At 38.3% G+C, this 22,008-nt stretch overlaps 1 protein-coding gene across 9 annotated transcripts in view; it reads right to left on the bottom strand.

Moving 5' to 3' along the window:
- Nucleotides 1-22,008, bottom strand: part of UTRN (utrophin) — a 587,274-nt gene that overhangs the window by 118,078 nt on the left and 447,188 nt on the right. For all 9 annotated transcript variants that reach the window (XM_073337527.2, XM_073337525.2, XM_073337526.2 and 6 more), the window contains 3 exons: nt 21,020-21,098; nt 17,268-17,328; nt 249-310 (listed from right to left, as the gene is read on the bottom strand). In XM_073337527.2, the coding sequence (XP_073193628.2) occupies nt 249-310; nt 17,268-17,328; nt 21,020-21,098 (202 nt within the window). The remainder of the gene's footprint in view (nt 1-248; nt 311-17,267; nt 17,329-21,019; nt 21,099-22,008) is intronic.

Raw genomic sequence — 22,008 nt, 5'->3', positions numbered from 1 at the left:
AAGGGAAGAGAGGAGATGTGGACGGGGTAAGGGGGCCAAGGCTGGGGCCAGGAGCGGAGCCAGAGCCTGGGGCCAGCAGCAGAGCCGGGTGGTGCTTGCTCCCCGCCCCCCGGGGGGGCTAGCTCGGGCCCCAGCTGCACCCTCCTGAACAGTCCTCTGTGCCCCCATGGGGGGCACCCCCCACAATTTGGGGACCTCTGTGTTAGATGAACTCCATAAAATTGTTTATGTAAAAGAAGTGTACTCACCTAGGGACTGGAAGAGTTCAGACATTTTAGGATGATCCCAACAGGTTGTTTGTGTCTGGTGACTATAAGAGAATGAGAGAAGCAAAGTTTGAGGAAAAACCCCCGAAAAGAAAACACATTTTGCGGCACATACAGATTAAACTCTTTGGTTATAAGCAAAACAGAAAAATTCCTCAGCTCTTATATCAAATTACAAGATTTGTATCATCCAATTGCTCGAAGCATTTGATCCAATAATAACTTGTAAAATAATCATCCCATATTTAGCATCCAATAGAATGATTTATTTCTGATCCTTTTTCAGTCCTACTTTTGTCTGTTCTCTCTCACTGTATCAGTTGGACTCTGCGTCTGAAACCAAGATGACAACTAATAAGGTAAAGATGCAAATTCCCGGCTATCTCAGCGTACCAAACTCACTTTTAAATTAAGTGTTTTTACAAAAGGGAGGCTTTTATTCCAAAGTCTTCATTATGCATTTGCAATTAGTCAATATCAGAATACAAACAGTGATCTTATGACTTATCCATAACGCTTTTAATGAAGCGCATAATAAACTTTCTCACATGTATATCTGTAGCTACCTAATGTCACAAGATGACTTTCTGCATTTATGCTCTCAGAACATGAAGATACAATGAACACCACCTTTTAACAGCATGGGTTAATCTATCAAAGTATCATATATCCAGCCATGTGGATAAAATGCAGCTTATCTCATGCCCAATGAAATCTCAGTTTTTTCATCAGTGATGTTTTGGTTCTATTTCTGTATATTAATTGCTGGAAAGATGACACATTCATACCACACACAGGTGTTTAAATTTAAATCTAATTAATTAGACAATTAATATACTGGATGTTATACTTAAAAAACCACAACATTCCTGCTAAGAATTAACTAGTTAGTACTGTAAATGAAATGATCCCAGGTTAGAGAATTAAGCAATATTTAATGAAGCGGAAAAACCTACTGTCTTTAATCTTTGTTTTCATTTGAATTTGTCAGCAAACAGACAGAGATAAGCATAAACAAATGTTTTCATAAAATTACTTAATTTCTGAATGAATAGAAATGTTACCAGGCGTGAGAAAATGTGCTAATTGTAGCTTTTTTAAGAGAGGACAGTAATTTGAGGACTCTATAGATTTGTCATACTCTTAAAAAAAGAAGGGGTATTTATTTGAACTTGTCAGTAAGCAGACACACAGATAAGCATAAGCAAATGTACGGTACAAAATAAATATTAAGAACTGGCTACATTTTAACTCTTGATAGTTTTGATTTTTTAAAGGTTCTCTGCTTGTTGTACTTTTTTTGGTAGAAGTTATTTAGCATATTATAACAAAACAAGGTGGCATGGTACTGTGACCAGGATTTACCAAAGAAGTGAGGGGGGAACAAGAACGATGTCAAGGTTTGATAAGCATCCAGGGGTTCAAACACTCTTTAAAAAAAAGTCTGGACTGAAAGTCTCATGAAAATAAACTTTCTTGGGACATTTCTGACATTCAGAAGAACTGGGTTTCTTATAAAAGAGTATCCAAATATTTCAGAACCTTAAAGCAGAGAAAGTTTGTTTCAAATCTGGCTGTCAAAGCTTCCTGAGCAGAGGGAGGCACTTAGTTTTCCCATATACAGACGTTTCGTTCATAACTGAATTACAAGATGGTATTTTGCCATTGAACTCAGTGGGCCATATCTTCAGCAGGTGTAAATGGAGGATCTGGCCCAGTCATACCTTCAACCACTGCTGTAGAGAGAGGAAGCGTTTGTTCTTTTTTACTAAATATTTCTTGACAGTCATTTGAAGGCAAAAAATAGCAGCATACCCAAGTGACAGGACTCTACCCAACTTACAGATTCGTCTGTTAGACCTGAATTCAGGAAAGAATTAAGCATCTGCTTAAATCCTATCCATCTCTATTCAGGAAAGCAATTAAACATGTTAATTAACATTACACACATGCTTAAAGTTACAGATATGCTAAAATGCTTTCCTGAACAGGGACAACTTCCTAAACTGCAACCTTAGACAGGTTTCAGTTTCATAATAAAATTGTGTGAACTGAACACAAAAAAGTCAAAGCCTTGATATCCTGGACTAGAAAATAGTGCCAATGTCAAAAGAAACACATCCAATCATCGCAGTTTTACAACTTCTAAAAGGAAGCCTTAAAAATGCCACTAATGTATGCCCTTGTCTGCAACAAAGTCACCTGAAAGAAAACAGTAACATTGCTAGATTTGACAGTTATTCCCTGTCAGACAAACTAATAAATCAGCAGTGAAACCAACTCCGAAAGAAAGAAAACCCGTGTTTCTTGGTCCACTGTTGGCACAGGGCTATGGCAATTTACTGTGCTGCATTCTGAATGATTCTAGTGTAGCAATAAATTAAGATTCCTAAACCAGGGTAAGGGGCCTGTATAGCTTCAGTAAATGGGAATGGCAAATGTAATATAATGGTCTGCATTGATCAGCCCATTAAGTAATCTGAGAACTAGTGCCTCAGCTGAAGAGGCAGGAGGCTGATATTGCCAAGTGTCTCCAATACACTGTTAAGTGAAATGCTGTCATTATCACCTCAGCTGTTTCTCACTGGCCTACATTACTAGCATCAGCTGTATCCATCAAACTGTATGGTCACAGCTAAAATATGGGCCATTAGTAAAGCTCATTTAGGAACACTCATTTGAAGCAGTAATGAGTCTCGCAAAAAAAAAAAAGCGACTGGTAAGTGGAACGTGGTAGTTTGAGAAACACTTTTAAACACTGTTTATATCCGATTTTTAAAAGTTAACATTTCAAAGGATTTAAAAGCTAAAATATTTGTTATAGTCCAATCCCCAGATGGAAGTGCATATAATAGATCACGCTCTGGTTCACCCCAAACCCTGTTTATCTGACTGTGCCTTCAGTGTCTTCACACACTTAGTACTTTGCTGAATCAGGGCCTCTGTACCTCAGTACACTCATCTGTAAAACAGGTATTATGAAACTTTACTACCATCAGCTGGAAGGTGCTGTAAATGTACAAAATTTTAGTATTAGCTCCTATTACCTATCAAAAATAATGATGAAATTATATTACCAGTGATGGCTCAAAATTTCTCCTCCCCAACACAGAATTATTATATTCTATTAGGCCCAAAGAAGTGGCATTTTTCTCCTTAAGAACTACTGTATAGACAATTCAGTATATTTATGACAAAGGGGGAGGAACCTAAAACAACTTTTACATAGAAAACGTAATCACTTCAGAACATCTTTTTAACGTCTACTGTAGAATGCCAGGACTTGTGACATCTTCACTGGCATAATCGCGGGCAATCTGGACTCCTGATCCTGTAGGATTAACATCCCCAAAATTGGATAACTAAGTGTTAAAAACAGTCTGGGATCCCTGGATAATTTTTCTTTTAATTATATCATTATTATTAAAATTACATATATACATTTCTGTGGCACTCTTTAATTGAAAATCTCAAAGGGCTTCACAAGTGTTATTTTAGCCTAACCATATCCCACATGAAGTGTTATTTTCCTATTTCACATATGGTTAAAAAATGAGGTAGAGAGAAGTTAAGTGAATCTGCCCATGTTACACAACCCAAAGGTAAAGTAAAGATTATACTCTAGGAACCCTCTCTCCCAATGCTCTGCACTTTACACTATGCCTCGCTGCCTCCCTGTCATGGAATAACCACCTGGACAACTGAATTTTCCCTTTGATATGAAAAGATAAAGAATGTCAACATGAGATCTGTGCTATTTATACAAAAATCTTCCCAGAACGCAGCCATTTTCAACAATTACCCCTATAACTCTACTAAGATCCACTATGTTTCACCAGTTGGAGTAGCGCATTCTGAACATGTCTGTTCATGGACTAATGGATTTTTAAAGACCTCTCTCACTCCTTTTATACCGGTATGCTTTTGGTCAAATGCAATTCCATCTGTTAGTAAACTGTATGAGAAAGGCAACCCTATGACCCATAGAACTGAAAATGGGATATAGAACTTTTTTCCTCTAGGTTACTGATTCAATATAGCCCTGTTTTCTAGTGACCAAAAAGTTATTACTATTGGATAGCTGCTAGGTGTTTACATGAAATGAATTTGGTTGTCTAAGTCTTATTCCCAGAGGACAAAGCTTTACATCATAAAACCACCACTCATAGTTTCCAATCTTGTTGGCAGGTTTAGCAGAGAGGCTTGCTCCCAGCCACAGTGCAGACATTCCCTGAATGACCCACGTGTTGGAGGTGACCCATTCAGGTGAAAGCAGCAGTGCATTGTCACTGCTGCTGCTGGTGGTGTCACTGTTCATGTTATATCTCTTCTGTGGATTACAGACTACAGTTTCCAGGGCAGAAAAGCTGGCACCTTTCATACACACTGTGTTCAAACACAGAAGCACAAAAAAGCTATATGAAAACTGCAAATGAGGGCACATTGGATAGGGCTGTAAAAATGCTACGATAGCTTCATATTAATAAGGAGTTAAAAAGGAACCAATCTCAATGATGCTATTTCTCACAACAAAATTGTGTTTGATGACAATTTCATAACACACCGGGACTTTTTATGTGCACACAAATCGAATTTCACAGGAAGAATGAATGCGTGTGCAGGTAACCTTAACATGCAACAAATAAGAATGTCAGTTAGAGAGTCATTTTAAGAGTTTCAAAATAGGAGGCAAGCAAGATACACCAATTTGTGTGGATTTGGTTTAAAAAGCAGCCCTCTGAAATGAGACTCATCTTTCTGTGCTGTAGACACATTAGCTTTTGTGCTACTGATGCATGACTAATACAAATAGACCAACCTATAAAAACTGTGCTTAGAAAGTAAAGAGGCTCATAATGCTGGATAGACTCCTGCAAAGATGACATGGACTTGCAGAGACTGGGGGTAGAACTCTCTTGCTGTGTCCTGATGCCTCTTTTATGCATACTCAAGCCATAGTGACCAATATTGGTTATGATTGCTCAGCAGGGATATCTTCCAGGCACAGTAAGGAGCCATTGGATGCTTCTTTGCTTTTCTGATATCCTGGCTAATAGGAGAGTAAACACGCAGAAAAGAAACTCTTTTGACAACAAAGAAAACCAAGAAAAACTAGTAAAATTAAGACTAAATTTTCCCTTAAACCTTAAAAAGAAAACCAACCAACCAAAAAAAACTTGTAAAAGGTGTTGTACTAACAGCCTCAGAGACCAAAAATAGCTACAGCAGGGTAATGACAGTGCAACCTTGTCACTATCCTACCAATGGGCTTCAATCTTTTTCTGAAAGTTCTCCCTGGTCAGAGAGGTAGTGACAATTAGGGGGAAGAGATTTCAGTCTCAATTCCCATTTAGGTCTGAACCCCCACTGAGACCATGCAAGGGTAACATTTAGTGCAAAGTGTCATGATGGTTTTCACCACACAGCTACCATAGTCAATCCTTACAAAATTCAGTTACTAGCAAGATGTGAGATATAAACACGGGGAAGCTAAATTATGGTCTTCAAGCAATTCAAACTGGGCAATATTTAGTTCTATCTCAATGATTTCAACTCTCTCTCTCAAACTGCAAAGCTAGAAACAGGACATTTATATTATAGGAAAGGGGAGATTTCTAGTTTTCCACATTAGGAGGCACAGCACTTTATCTTAGCTCTAGAAATCCCAAGAAATCTCACTTTAAATCTGTGACATTTTCAGGCATAGAAAAGCTATTTTAGGTATTTTTAGAGGTGTTTTAGATTTATTCATTTTAAATTTGGTCCCTTTTTGAGCCCTGTACAATTGGACTTGTGACAATTACAGTGCCTGGATTTGTAGAACTGTCTCGATACAAGTTTTTAAAACTCTGACACATTTCTAAAAGTGTGTGTCTTTTGTATAAACAGCATATACTGAATACATGTATTAGCAGGAGTGTCGTAATCAAGACACGAGAAATAATTCTTCTGCTCAACTCCGTGCCGATTAGGTCCCAGCTGGAACATTGGGTCCACTTCTGGGCACCACACTTCAAAAAGGTGTGGACAAATTGGAGAAAGTCCAAAGAAGAGCAACAAAAATGATTAAAGGTCTAGAAAACATGACCTATGAGGGAAGATTGAAAAACTTGGGTTTGTTTAGTCTGGAGAAGAGAAGACTGAGGGGGGACATAACAGCTTTCAAGTACATAAAGATTGTTACAAGGAGGAGAGAGAAAAACTGTTCTTCTTAACTGTCTCCTGATGGAGACATGATGGAGATAAGGTTTAATTGATATTGTTTGGGATAATTGTTCACTTTAAACTGTAAACAATCTGGAACAGGTCTGTCTGTTTTCTCTATTTTGTATAACACCTAACACAATGGAGACCCAATCCCAACCGGGGCCTTCTGAGTGCTAGCATAACAAATATTTATTTACTGCCACCTCTTTCAATAACTTAACTTGACGCTTTGGCACTCATGAATAGCTCAATCATCCCAAAGTCTGTACATCACACCACCTTGTACTGTATTAATTAAAATATTCCATTACACACAAATCCTTCGGTGAAAAAACAAAAATGAGTAGTTGGGGGTTTGACATACTGGATCCAACAACACTGTTACGATGCCAAAGTGACCTAAGATGGCAGTATATGTAAGGATAACCTACTCACATTTGGCAACTGGATAGAAGGAGGAAAACTATTTTTCCCCACTGTTTTCTTTCTAAAGTTACCACTAGCTGACTCATTAGACAGAGATACCAGTGTTAGTGGGAACTGTGGGGAGAAAAAAAAATGTCTATTTTCAAAATATAGTGGAAGTGACTGTAGTATATATAACGTAATGAATCCTACTTGCTGCAATTAGATTATTGTAAAAAAAACAACACAACATAAAGCAACCTAGTATACAATCTAAATGAGTTAAGAAGAGGGTATGAGAATCAGATTTATGTTTAGTCTGCAGTTTGGGTTCAGATTCAACTGCTGAAATCTCCTAAAATGTCAACATGGTACTTATAGTAGGATATGATATTTATTATGTAATTATAATTTTGTTATATGTGGATTGTTTTTCTTTTGTGCAATTATAAAAAAGACTAACCATCTTTTCACTTGCAGTTAGGGCTGTGTTGATCCCAGGGTATTAAAGACACAAGGTGGGTGAGGTAATATCTTTTATTAGACCAACTTCAAAAATTACCTCAGTTATCTTATCTTTTCATTGGTTCACAGAAATAGCTAAATACATTTATGAGTCAGATCTTGTTAGGCAGTCAATAAAGACTCAAGAGTACAATATCTCAATTACCACCTGGAGATGAAAGACAACTGTTCTATAATGGATGCATTGTACCAAAATAGCATAAATATGATAAGACTGTGGTACGGAGGAGTTTCACAAGAGCAGCTGGTCTACCAATTTAGACTGAAACCTCACAACAATCTTCCAGGAGATTTTAAGAAGCTTCCCAGTCAGAACCAGAAAATAGGATCTGATCCAGCACTGAAGCCACAGTAGTAGATTTGGATCTAGACATTTGACTCTGAACTCTCCTACTTCAGAAAACTCAAAGATTCCACCAGCAAGTATTTTCCTTCCTTCACACACACAGTCAGTTCAACAGTGCTATCAATCTCAACACACACCAAAGAACTGAAAAATGATTGCATTTTTCATACAATCCTAACATAATCTGTTTTATTTATTATGCAAACAACTGGACCCAATTCTATTGCCTCACCTGTGTTGAATAGCACCTTATTCCACAAGCAGATGAGTGATTTCATTGAGACTACTTGTGGAATAAGACATTACTCAACTTGACTGAGAGAGGCGAATCAAGCCTATTATGAATATACCTCTGAAACAGGTCTGTTTGATGGGCAGTGGGCAAGTAGGCCTTACAAGGTCTACAGGAGGGTCCAGAGAGAAGTTCCCAACCTGCGGACCATAAGAGGCAAAAAGGAGTGGAGTTCTTCTCTTGTGGAACTTAAGAAGTCTGCAGGAGAGCAATTCTTCTGCTACAGACATGCCAAGCTCCAGGAGGTCCCAGAGATAATCTGTGTGGGAGTGGGTCTTTTCTTATAGCTTAGACAGAAAAACAGAACTGTTTCACTGACTACGCCACAAGGCAGTATTTTTGATACTGAATTCTTTTTCTGTTGGTTTCACATATGCGACTCATTCGGCAAAAGTATGTTGTACATCTCATTCTCTAACAAAAATTATTGACAATATAAAACCATATTCTACAATATTCCCAGTAAGATACATTTCATGAGAAATTTGAAGCCTCCCCCAAAATAAGACCAACATCACAGCATGAACAGATTTATGTATTAATAAAAATAAATACAACTGGTTACAACTAATAGTGTTATAACTTAAAAATCTGAAAATTAATAAACTGAAAAAATAGCCCAGGCCTTCAATTTTAGAAGAAACTGGGGGCAACATCAAAGTTTTTGTCCTCAACTCTCAGACACGAAAATTTCAGATACCAAATTTATCATACAACCCATGTGTTATCAACTCCATTTGATGATAAACTTTCTAATAATTCCCTTTGCCAAATAATACATTTTTAACATTTGCTGGACATGTCTGTTAAAATGGTAAGTAATGAAATAGTTAACAGTGTTGCCATTTAAATTGTTATTGGTAGGTATAAGCGTTAGCCACTCAATTGAGTTGAATGGGACAGTTCGCACATCTCAGAGGTATTGTTTTAGGCTGCCTGCAGACTCAGGAATACTCTAGTCACGTAATCAGGTTTTCTCCATAACAATGTAGGTTAGAGGTGGGAATTATTTTTGTAAAATTCCAAAGCGTAGACAAGGCTAGAGCTAGTTCTAATACTGATTTGGCTCACAGAAAATATACCCTGGCATGGTGTATTTCTGAAGATGAAGTTTTTTGGATGGGATGTAAAACTGAAGTTGTGATCTCTAATAGTCTCCAGTAGTCATTAATAGTCTCTAATAGTCATTAACAATTCCATGGCACTTTACAAGCTGGCACTGTTGTCCTGGCTAAATTCCAATTGGAGGAATTACTTCCTGCCTGTCTAAGCTCCTCATACAGTTTCATCTGGATACAGCATATTTAACTTCCTTTCTTAAACTACTGCAAAAGTGTGCTGTAAAACAGCCAGCATGCTGTTGTAAGGGCAGCTGCATTTCAGTAGTGGGTGGAGTAATTTCTGTATGTATACTGTGAACTCCCTTAGGACAAAAAGCACTACCTGTAATTCTTAATTAGAAAATGAAGGCTAGTGGTAACTAACGAAATAATCTCAAAATTAAAACTATATTACATTTGGAGGCAATTTAATTATTATTTTCCCCTTCAGTTCACACAGAAGATGGTATTATGAATGGGGCCAGGAGGAAGAAAAAGATTTACTTCCAGAGTCAGTGGATTTTTTTCTCTCCCCTAAACTAATGGTACAACTGAGATCAGAAGAGAAAGAATTGTTCTGAAGGAAGACTTGAAAAGTACAGCATCATTCCTCACCCTGGAGAGTTAAATGTGATATAGAAGGGGATAAAGTAGCTTTTAAAATGTTTTTGATGATGCTAGGTCCTTTTCAAGATCATTTAGAAGTATGTGATTACGGATTTTGAATTTAGTGGCTTGATGATGATGATTGCTGGGACATCACTGCCCTTAAGTAAAATGCCTTCTACAATATTAAATTTGCTTTGATCCCTCTCATTTCCTTTTGAGTTCTTCTGGACAGTACAATACCTAATACATTATAAATATGGAAAGACTCATAACTGTAATAGGATTAGTTGTGTTTAACTGAACACCACTGAGAAATGCCAGGGTAATTATTTCTTTCCTCCAATCCTTTCACTGATGACATATTCCTCAAATTTATTTACAGACTGTGAATTTTAATGGATGTATATTTCAATGTCGTTTTTTAAAAAATGAGTGGATGTAAATTTTCATGGTTTTTTTTAAAAAATTTTGTATGAATATATATTTCCTTAAGTTTTATTTTTGCATCATCTATATGGAGGCCAAACATGCCTTGTGTGCTTCAAATGGTTATAAATAAAAAGTTGCAGAGAATGTCCATTAAAGCCCACATATCTTTGCAGCACAGCCAATGAAAAATGCATTCAATTTACTGCTTGCTCAAAGAAATCAATTTTTGCCTCTTGTAACCATTTCTCCAAACAATAGTGGATTATAAATACTGTGAGACTTATATTCTATCCTTCTCCATACGGCTCATTAGTCCCAGTCTTTTGGACACGTTCTTGTCAAAAAGTTCAAAAAAATCAACTTTCCTCAAGAGCATTTAGATTCTACAGATGTAGACCTCAGTCACATCCTCAGTTTCAAACACCGTCCACTGAATTCTACTACAATAATTAACCCAAAATGACAGAACTATGGAACAATTTGGTAATATTTTGCATTAAGAAGAGATAGAATAGAAGTTAAATAGGACCAAGAAAAATCTCAAAAGCCACTTGGCAACTTGTTTTATGTAATAAAAGATTTGAACAGGAGGAAACAAAATAACAGAGTAAATTGTATATATTAACAAACATGTATGTTCAATTCAATCAAATATTTTCACTGTGCAGAGCATAGAAGCATAAACAGCTTCATAAATCTGGGCTCTAGAGAACGAATCTCACGTCCATGGAAACCAAACTCTCTCTCCTCTTCAAAGTACTCCACTGGTTTTCCTCTTGCTTAAGTAATAGGGGGCCAAAAGGGTTTTGTGCAAACCTCTCTTAGGCACATTACATGTAACTGAATAACTATACAACACCAGAACCAGTATGCACATCAAAATTAGTGAACAGGTGGGAGGGAAAAAAGCCAGCAATAAAACCCTCTTTTTCTTTGAGACATCCCTGTCTGGACACATAATAGCCTGTTACCATGGGCATCAGGCAAGAGACAGAACAAATGCTACTTATCTCAAAATACAGACGTTTTAAATCGTTTTGACACTCTCCTTACTTACAGATCCATTGCAGGCTAAAACACACCCTCCACCTTCTCAGAGAGAGTTTCCTAATTTGTGAAAAACACTTCCCTTATTTGTGTCATAAAACTTGTGAGGATGTAGTATATTTTCAAAAAAAATCATCATCCTAACAGGTGTACTTCTGCAGAATCCCAATTCAAAGGTAAGATTATCTGCAACTCATCTATCACATTCTCACTCTCTGAATATCTCTGACAGATGTCAAACATTGTATCGTACTCTTTGTAAGAGGGTGGCTTGCTCTTAAGGGCTGAATGCCTGGGGCCAGACAACCCTGATTACTGAAAAGGCACACCTGGAAGAGATCAGGTGATTCCTCTATAAAGGAGCAGTAGGTAGCTGCAGTGAAGGGGGTCTGTTTAGGGAGACCAGAGCAGGAAAAGCTGGACACAAACTGCTGGTAGTGAAGAGGCTCCAGCAGAAGACCTTGGGAATGGAAAATGAGACTACAGGCAGGAAAGGCCTGGGAGTGACCCAATGAGAGGGTAGAGAGATGGACTCTGTTTTGGGATGCTGAATTTTATTTTCTATGAATAAACCCAGACCCCAACAAGGGGTGTTGTGAATGGCCCCCCAAAAGGGTGTGTAGTGTATATTTAAGAAGCCCTTTGAGGGGGAAACTGAGGCAAGGAGACACTGTCCTAAGGCTACCAGGGGGCATCAGCAGGTGGCAATTCATTGATGCTCTTATTCTCCCCCTTTTTCAGTTCATTTTTATTCCTCAACTCAGACGAAAGGATATCCAGTTTATTAAGCCCCATCTCTCTACATACAACCCCGACAGTAAAAATGGCACAAGCAGCATGCCTTAGGATATCTCCTTGAGACCATTAATCTTAAATATAACTATTCTTGAAAGAAATGGGATGCTGAAAGACATCACTGCCTAGACTCCAGGGCAGCCCTGCTTCTCTTTCAGCTTAAGTTATGCGTTATATCAGCTCAAGGTTTACACTTCATTTAAAGACCAGACCTTGGCCTAAGCAACCAGAGAAGCCAGCGAACAGAAGCAGCTAACAGGGGAGTTTTGAGAGGGAGTTTGGAGGGAGAGTGTGAAGGGGGGCTAGATTCATTTAACATTTTTTAAACTTCCTTAAACTTCATGCCAAAACCACCCCCTGATAAAAAGAAAACATCAACAAAAGAATGAGCTGCAGGATTAAAAATAAAGAGAATGCAGGCAGTAGTCCAGCAACAGATTGGGGGCTTTCCAGTTTAATGTACTCAATGTGGCATGTATGATTGATTACCTGCCCTATGGGCAGGTGGTGTATGTTTGCGTTTGGTGCAAGGAGCTCCTGACTCTCAGAGACCGTGTATGGGCTTTGGATACCAGAGTGGCTGACCTGGAGGAGCTAAGGGACACAGAGGTATACAGATGAGACTTTCCAGGACACAGCAAAACAGTCCCAACCCCTGGTCTGACAGCCTCTGTGCTGTTGAGGAGGATGAAAGTCTCAGAGAAGGAGAGCATCCAACTGGAGCAGAAGAAAACAATCCCATAGATGAGACCCTCCTTCCAGAAGATGTCATGGTATCCTCTCACACTGAGGATCTCTCTCCAGGGCAGGGAACTCCAGTTACTATAAATTATAAGATGGGTGAACTAGAGTGCCTCGTATTAAATGAGGAATATGATAGAGGTCTATAAAATCATGATTGGTGTGGAGAAAGTAAAGAAGGAAGTGTTATTTACTCCTTCTCATAACACTAGAACTAGGGGACACCAAATGAAATTAATAGGTAGCAGGTTTAAAACAAACAAAAGGAAGTATTTCTTCGTACAATGCACAGTCAATCTGTGGAACTCTTTGCCAGATGATGTTGTGAAGGTCAAGACCATAACAGGATTCAAAAAAGAACTAGATAAATTCATGGAGGATAGGTCCATCAATGGCTATTAGCCAGGATGGGCAGGAATGATGTCCCTAGCCTCTGTTTGCCAGAAGCTGGGAAAGGGCAACAGGGGATGGATCTCTTGATGATTACCTGTTCTGTTCATTCCCTCTGGGGCACCTGGCACTGGAAGACAGGATACTGGGATAGATGGACCCAGTATGGCCATTCTTATGTTGAATCCAGAAATATCATTAGGAAAATTAAGTGACAAGCTAATCTGTACATTTGTCCAAGAACTCGTTCCTTGTATAAATGGTAATTATTGCAGATGTGAGATTTCTCTCTTGAATTGTACTGTCAAAGCACACGAATTGTTCAATTAAATATGTTTTTAATTATGGCATTGTTTTCCCTCTCTTCTCTTAACTAGGTCTGAAAGTAGGGAATGGACATAGTTTAGGGTTAGGGTTATACCAAAAATATATAAATTTAAATCTGGATAAAATGCCTCAGCCTGATAATTCCCCAAAAGACAAAATTAAGAATCAGCTTTTTTCTGACACTTTTTTTGTTCTGTTTTCCATAATTCAGTACTTTCCTTACCTGCTGCTGGCAAGTGTGAAGTTTGGAGACAGTATGCAATGAGAAAATAAGGCAACTGCCAAGGAAAGATGGCCTAGCAGATTGTGAAGCTATAAATATTTAGCATTCTTCAGCGTGCTTTTAAAAAACAAATAAAATCTGCCTATTAAATATCAGATTGTTCTACTTTTTTTCAAGGCATAAATATCAAGGCAGTCTACATCAAGCTTATAGTAAAGAAAAAGCTCTGCAAAAGCCTTCTTGTGGGGACAGTGGGTGAATTTTCTACTTCAATTGCTTTGGCCTTGCTTATTAAAACCAACCTTTATAAAAATAGACAAATGATGAAAAAAATCTAGTGGGGACATTAAAAGACTCTTCCACTCGCTGCCTACACTTGACCATTCCCCTTTTATAATGCTGTCTTAATGATTATTGAATGATGATAGTGCTTTGTCTAAAAATCCTGACTGGCCACAGCAAAATTTTACAGCCAAGTTTTGTTTGTTTATTTCTAAACCTCAGGTGTAAAGTTAGTTAAAAACAGAGAGGTTAGAATGACAAAATCCGCGGCTCGACTACAGCTGGAATTAGCCAAATTTCAGGCTGAGGAAAAACAAAGGGAACATGAAAGACAGATAGAACTCATGCGGCTGGAGAAGGAAGTACAGGAGGCTGCCCACAAGAGGGAAATGGAGGCAAGGAAGCATGTGGAGGAGGAGAAGGAAAAAGAGAGGAAGCATGTGGAGGAGGTGGAGAAGATAAAGGCTCAGCGGAATATACCAACAAACCCTAGCAATCCTTCTCCAGGTACCACTTCCCATCCCAGAAAGTTCCCCACCTACAAGGCAGGTGATGATACTGAGGCCTTCTTAGAAAACTTCGAAAGGGCCTGCCTTGGGTACAGCATCTGTGGGGCTGCCAGATTAAAGTAACTGTTTTGCCTGCTTTGCGATCATCCTTGTTGAATCTTTTTAAAAAAATCCTCCGCTTTATTACATAAAACATGATTTTATTTATTTCAGCTAAATCTCTTGTTAGCAAACTCTTCTCTTTGGCCAGCTCTGATAATTTTATTCTCTTTTTATGTTGTTTTCCACCAAGGTAATTAACAAGATATGACTGGAAAGACTCAATACTCTGAATTTCTTAAGCAAGGATCTACATAGTTGGTCCAGACTCAAATAACGTGTAGCCTGCTTTCGAAATATATATGCTATGTATGTTTAAATTGTTTCTCTTTGCTAATCAAAAAAGTGCATTAAAATTGCAAAGTGATGCACTCAAAAAAGGCAGGAAATGCAAAGATCATGTTGCCAATGCAACTGTATCTCGCTGCTCTCAACCCCCCGATATGCATGCGTTATTATACATTAACTATAATATAAGCTTTCACATGAGATGCCTGCCTCATTCAGCAAGCAGGCTGGGGAAGCCCCCAAATGCACAGAGTGCGCTAAATAACAAAAAAGAAAAGAAAAGAAAAGATTAAGGGAGAGAGGCAGCAAGCTGTGCAGTTAGCTAACAGACACCACTATGCTCTGTCATAAGCTGCAGACAGGTTGAGAAGGAACTGGAGAGGCAGCGGGTATACTTTGCCCCAGAGCACAATGGGGAGGAGGGTGCAGGCATGGACCTGCAGAACTGGTGATGAAAATCTGCAATTAAGGGTGCATGGGTTCGCAGATATCTTGGTGTGGAGCAATCATAGGGACATTACTCAAAGAAGAACCCCAAATGTTAACTGTGGTGAGGGGGAGACCCATGATGCTACTATAATGACTGAGAGTGAGCCCCACAGTGCTCCTTCCTGTCAAGAGAAGGTGATGAGGTTCACAAAGCAGCCCAGATGATGTAGCTGTGAGGTACGAGGAGCCTCTACAGGGCTCTCATAGCTGCTGGTGTCAGAGAGGATCAAGCACCACAAAATCCAGCATTAATTGTAGGTTGGAAGAAGATGCACCAGTGACTTCTCCCCCTCCTACCCAGAGATACAAAGCCGTGAAGAAGGGACAAGCGTATCCAGAATGAGAGAGGCAATTTGGGAGATGCGGGGGGAGGAAGGGATCCCTTCCCTCTCCCCCAAACTATGCGTAGCTTGGCAGAACCTCTATCAGTACTAACACCTCTTTATCCCCAAATGCTCCAGCCATTGGAGGATGAGTCAGTGTGAGCAAGGATGAGTCAGTGTGATCAAGGACATAGCAGCCAAACTCACTTCTTCAAGCATTTAACTTCCCTGCACACCTAGCACTGCAGACATGGTTGCACCAGTTTTGCAGCTGCCTGAAGCAGGGTGGCCTTTTGAAGCACTGCAGAAAGGGAGAGGCACTATAGACTATGCTTTTTCAGTCTCCTCCTTCTCACCTCAGCTCCTCTCCCCCATCCTGGGCATGAAGGAAGGAATCTCCTACTCTGAGGAAGAGTAGGAAAGGCTGGGCAAACACAGGCAGAGAGACAAAGAAATAGTACAATTAACTTCATATTTAGAACACCCAAATATTTCTAAAATAGTTTTTAGTGAGACTCTGAATGCGAGATCTACAGATAAACGACAATGTCATGTACTGCAGCATAAAGGTTTTGATGGCACTGGTTTGGGATGACCTACGATGCTCACTCATAGATATGCTACAATGAGGAGTAATATGGCCCTTCCAAACAGACACTGACAACATTTTGCATGGACTTTCCCCCACTCAGAACTAAAACAAACTACTCCTGGTTTGGTTTAAAATGGCTGTGCATTGGATATTCCAAAACAGCATTTATCCCTTTTGCAAACAGCTGCTGGTTTCCTGATAGAGCCATGATCTTTGTCCTTCTAGCATACAGGAGAAAGTACAGGTATATAAACATCATTATATAAGAAAACTGATTGCAAATGATTTTTTCCATTAGAACACACTGAATGTCTCCACGAAGACCTATTTCCATTATTTACAATTTATTCAGCAAATAGGTTAATTTTATGCCAAGTCGGTATTTCAAAAGCAAAGAAAAAAACTAGGAGAACAGGAAAAGCAGAAGGATCAGCCAGATGGCTATGCATATAGGAGCTCTGAACAAAAAGAAAAACAACAAATTTCAACTGTAAATCATTTACTTTTTCTTTGTAAAAATTAGTCACTACAAAAATGCTTCTCAACTATGGACTTTGTCATTAAATGATTGAGAGTAGATATACCATGTATTCAGACTTTTACAGAAAAACATTCCCCCCCCCCCTTTTTTTTTTCCTCTACGGGTTAGGCTTTGAATGAACAAGGTTCTTAAACATGTGCCAAACTTTAAGGACACGAGTAGCCCTATTGGCTTCAATGGCACTACTCATGTGCTTAAAGACAAGAATGTGATTAAATAAACTTGCTGAATCAGAGCTTCTATGCTGGATGATTTGTATACATTTGTAAACCAGTGCTCATATTGTAGAAAAAATATATAACACATACAGCATGATACATTAAGCTGTGAGTATGCTGGTAACATTTCTTCTAATATTGTAACATTAGGTTCGTAACAGGCTTAGCTCACAAAACTCTTTGCTTTCTTTAGTGCAGCTAAATGAGAATCAAGGCCAACTTACTTGATGTAATAGGGCACTTTGTTATGTGAAACAGATCTCTGCCATGGAAGCTGAACTGAAGCTGGGGGGAAAAACATAGGAGGTGGTGATTAAACAGCACCTGTCTTAAAAACATGATTTCTTTTTACATTTAAACCCTCTTATAATAAATTAAGTGGAAAAGGCTCTAATTTTCCAGTCAGGCTTTCAGTAATTCGGCTGGAGAAAACCATGGTAATATATCAGGGTGGTGTTATCCATCCATTTGATGCCAAGCAAGAAATAAAATAAACAAATATGGTGATTCCATTTCAAAGAAGGATAATAAATTGTAGCTTAGTAAGCCATCCACTCAGAAGCAGGCTAAGAAGGTATTTTAAAACTTTTTCCTATTTGCAGCAATGGGTTTCAGAAATTACAAGCAATTTAAGCTTTGGAAATATGGGCCTCCACTACCATAATTAATATACTACAATATAATGAAAAAGAAAAATAATAACTACGCTATTAGTTATTTTCCTCAGCTCCTGTTTGCAATCCAAATTAACATATATTAATGTTCTGTGAAATACAGAAAACATTAGACCGATTCCCATGCTCCTGGAGACAGTAATCTGTGCAAAATTTATGTAAATCTGACAGCAAAAAAGGTAATCTGTAAAGTCAGGTTGCCCTATAACACACCCACAGATAAGACATACAAAATGTAAAATACAGTACAATTCTGTTTATCTAAAAGTCTCAGGAGACACCAGAAATCTTTAGATGAAGAGTGAGGATAGGTGGCAGATTATCTTCAAAGTGGCCACATGCTGGGCATCCCCGTATACATATTCCATACCTCCACATACTTTATATCTCCCCAGAGGACATAACCAAACTGGTGTTTGGTTAAACAGTTTCTACTATATGGGAAATTCACTTCATCATATTCACTGTGGAAGCAAATGATATTTGTTCTTGAAAGAATAAGAAGGAATAATTAACCAGCACAATGAGACGAATTTATATTCAACACACAAGCCAAAGTTAGACCCCGAACGTTAGGCATCAAACCCCATATTTAAACATCTAGGCAAGTGGGATGAAAATCCTGTCCACATTGTTCAGAGTTAATAAATTAATTTACTAAACAACAGATTAATTGGGGCAAAAATATGAATTTATGAAAAAAGTCTACATTTTATATGGTATTGAAAGAATTAAGCAAAAATTCTGTGCCACCCATAAAGGGGAAAAAATGTATCCATATTTTAATAAGTGTTGCTAATTTGTAAGAAAAAAAGTTCCATGACCAAGCAGTCATTTTATTTTCTCATAATTTGAAACAAAGAGAATAGTAGGGCTTGTATTTTAAGGATTTGTAGTGTGGAGGAGAGAAAGAAAGAGTGAAATCACACGGATAGGCCAAGATAGCAGACAACTTTAGAAATATGTTGCTTTCAGACCTTCATTTCCTAATATTGTTAGTGATTGCCATTGATTTCTGCGGTACTATTATTTGAATGATGTTAGCTAACTGAGAAGATTAGCCCTCTCTGAGTTTTGCTCAGATTTGACTTATTAGTTATGAGTGACTGCAGATATTCTGCACTGGCAGGCAGAGAGTCTTGATAATATAATAATAGATTTATCTCTAATTCCTGTGGATCAAGTGATACCATTCTTATTTAGAACCATACTCAATAGAAACATTGTCCATTTTCTGTGCTGCATGAACCTGTGCAAAGATGAATTTTTTTTAAATCATTATTTATGGGTGGAAGATGAACAGAGTAATTATTGATTCTGGGCCCCAGTACGAATATTGCAGATATTAGTAAAAGGTTGGATGCAGTTGAGGGAGGCATTGAAGAGGGTGGCTGAAGGCTTTGGTTGAAAAGTACAGCAGGCTGAGTCACAGAGCATATGCAGATAACAACTGATTGACATTAATCTATTCTTCTAAGAATACAAAAGATGAACTATAGAGTTCTGGAACTGTGGACCTGTAAAATAAATTAAAATGAGCAAAAAATCAAGCTAGTATTTCTGAAAGCTTTGAGATAGTACCATGGGTTTCTTTTAGGGAATTATGGATTATTTTATACTCATCTACATTAGGGATGGCTAAACTTGGCCAACATGAGGGTAAGCTGTAAGGAGCCCAAGGATTCCAAGTTGAGAAAGGATGCAATTAGATTGCAGATGTCTTCCCTCTCATAAAATGTTGGTGGGATGACAGAAATAGATCAGGAAAGAGCTGGAGCATGGGTTGGGGCAACCTACTGAGATTGCTTCAAGCTCTCCTCTGTGTCAGGTTGTCCTTTGTAGAACAGGAGTGACTAGTGTTTCAGGATTGACTGCCAATCCCCAAAAGGGACATTCCTCAAGAACAAAGCTGAGGCATGCTGGTAAGGCAGCTTGAGGATGCTTCTTTAGCTGTACTAATTCTAAGACTAAACAGAGTCCTCCAGTTTCCCAGGCATTCCCTGGTACTATTGAGGTATTTTATTTACTAATTTGTGCAAAAAAGGTGTTAAGTGGCTCTGTTCTCAGGGTCACTGTTGAAGTAACTGGCAGGACTTAGAGGTACCAGCTGGTCTGCAAATAGGTCCCATTTTGGAGGAATTGCTCTAAAAATCTTTGTCCTATGTGTGACCTGTATTTTTGAATTAAATGTATGACACTGCACCTCTTTCACCAGGCTCTTTATTTCAAATGCACTTGTGGGTTTGAAATGAGAATATGGCTGTTACATTTCCTGAAAAGGGGACAATAGGTATCTAGGGCTTTTGAAATTATTTTAGGGTATTTGGCTTGTCAGCTGACAAGATGCTCCTAGCATTATGTCACGTATCAGCATACAATACATTGAGATCTATGGAATCAAAAGTGGAATATAAGAATTAAGTCATTTATATGACACTATCTGCCCATCTCAAAGCACCTGAACAGAATACATGACAAAGAGCTATGATTATTATGGCAGTGTTCATCTAAAAACTAGAGACAGGCCTGAATTAACACCTTATATCTAAACATACTTGAACTTCGGGGGTGCTGGTGGGTGAGAGAAAGATTCAGAAACCAAACATGGATCTTTATTCCACAGTTCCATTATGTTTCCATAATGGAGCAAATGTTGGCCATGAATCTGAAAATCCCATAAATACTTGGGGGTTCCAGATCTATATTTCTAATAACTCAGTACATGGGAATAAATAAATAAAATTGTCTCTCCAAAGAAGAAGGAAATTGTTAGACTTTTCGCCTCATTTGAAATTCTGAAAAGACAGAGCATGTCATACAATGAAACTTTTGATTAGTATGGGTTTTTTGTTTTGTTTTGTTTTTTGAAGAAGTTTGACCAGCTCGTGTCTTGTATCAGTTTGGTAGCTAAGGTTAGAGGTAAAGATAATTTGAATGAAAAGAATATGGATATCAGAGGGCAAAAGGACAAGAACTGACATATATCACACTCTCTCTATATAAAAAATAGATGCTTGGTGGAGAAAAGCAGCAAAACCTGCAAACAAAGAATGAGTGGTTAGATAGGTAGGAGTAGAACCATTGTGCATGGAGACACCTAGGTGATCCATGAGGATGGAACAGTATAGAAAGCTGAAGAATGAGGAGGAAGAGGGAATCGACCCATCTGAAAGAACGGAGTAGTTAACTACAAGGAAGATAAACTTCCCGATGTTACGGGTCAGTGAAGGGTATCATTGTGAGAGGGGTGACTGGAGTGAAAACTACTGTCTCAAATTTATCAATTAATTATTAGCACCTACTGGAGAGAAAATGTTGAGATGTAGGGCCAAAATCCTGGTGTGCTTCCTGTAGCAGTTTAAGGCGATCCTCTACAGATACCTATACACAAACAAACAAAAAATAACAAGGTTTCTTATTTATTTCATAAAGGAGGAGTCACAATAAAAACATTGGTTTGCATTCAATTCCAAATAAATTTCATGTGTCTTCCAGATTTATTTATTCTCAGTTCATTTACATCCACTGTTTTTCTTTTTAAAAGCAAGGTAACGTTGCACTTGTGTAAGCAATGCAGATCAATAACGAACAACAGAAGTTTCATGGTGACTAAAGTTGTCCATTAAAATTTCTGTTTTATTTCTCCCCATTTCTCTTGTCCAACTATCTGTAGTCAGCAGGCCTCACTTTGATCGTATCAATCTTACAGCTGCCTTTACAAGATGGGACCATTCTGGAGCATGCTTCTTCACTGGCTGACAGGATGGCCAGACTTCCTTCTGGTTTACTAATTAAACTTCACTAAGCATATGCAGCAGGGGCTTGGCTGTTTAGCTAATTCTCTTTAAGGCAGAAAATCATTCCAACACCAAATTACATTTTAAGAGACAAGGAGGGATGCTTCAGAAATGTTAATAACTTTGCCTCCCAGGACAGCTTGTTTTGAGCCTACTAGCCCAGGAGCTTACATCCAAACTCTGCAGGTTCCCAGCAACAAAGATAAAGATAAAGGAGACATATTTTTTCCCTCTTTCAAAACATTTTGATTTCCCCAATTCCTTCTTTATGTGGCAGGAGACAGTCTGAGATTTGGGGAAATCAAAATTAACAGAAGTGGATTGACAATAAAAATACCATAAAAGATAGTGGTTCAAAGGGAGTGGGTTAAAAGATTGGTAAACTGATAAATAAAGAATCCTCATTATTTCATTCAGCATAAAACTGTAAATGAACTGAATAGATACACAGGTTCTGCCTTACCAGTCCTAGACCACTGAAGCACCAGTGAAAT

Source organism: Lepidochelys kempii, chromosome 3 (genome assembly GCF_965140285.1).
Source record: "Lepidochelys kempii isolate rLepKem1 chromosome 3, rLepKem1.hap1, whole genome shotgun sequence".
Taxonomy (NCBI): domain Eukaryota; kingdom Metazoa; phylum Chordata; order Testudines; family Cheloniidae; genus Lepidochelys; species Lepidochelys kempii.
The sequence above is the reverse complement of the archived record's forward strand: the minus strand, read 5'-3'. Positions and strand labels throughout refer to the sequence as shown.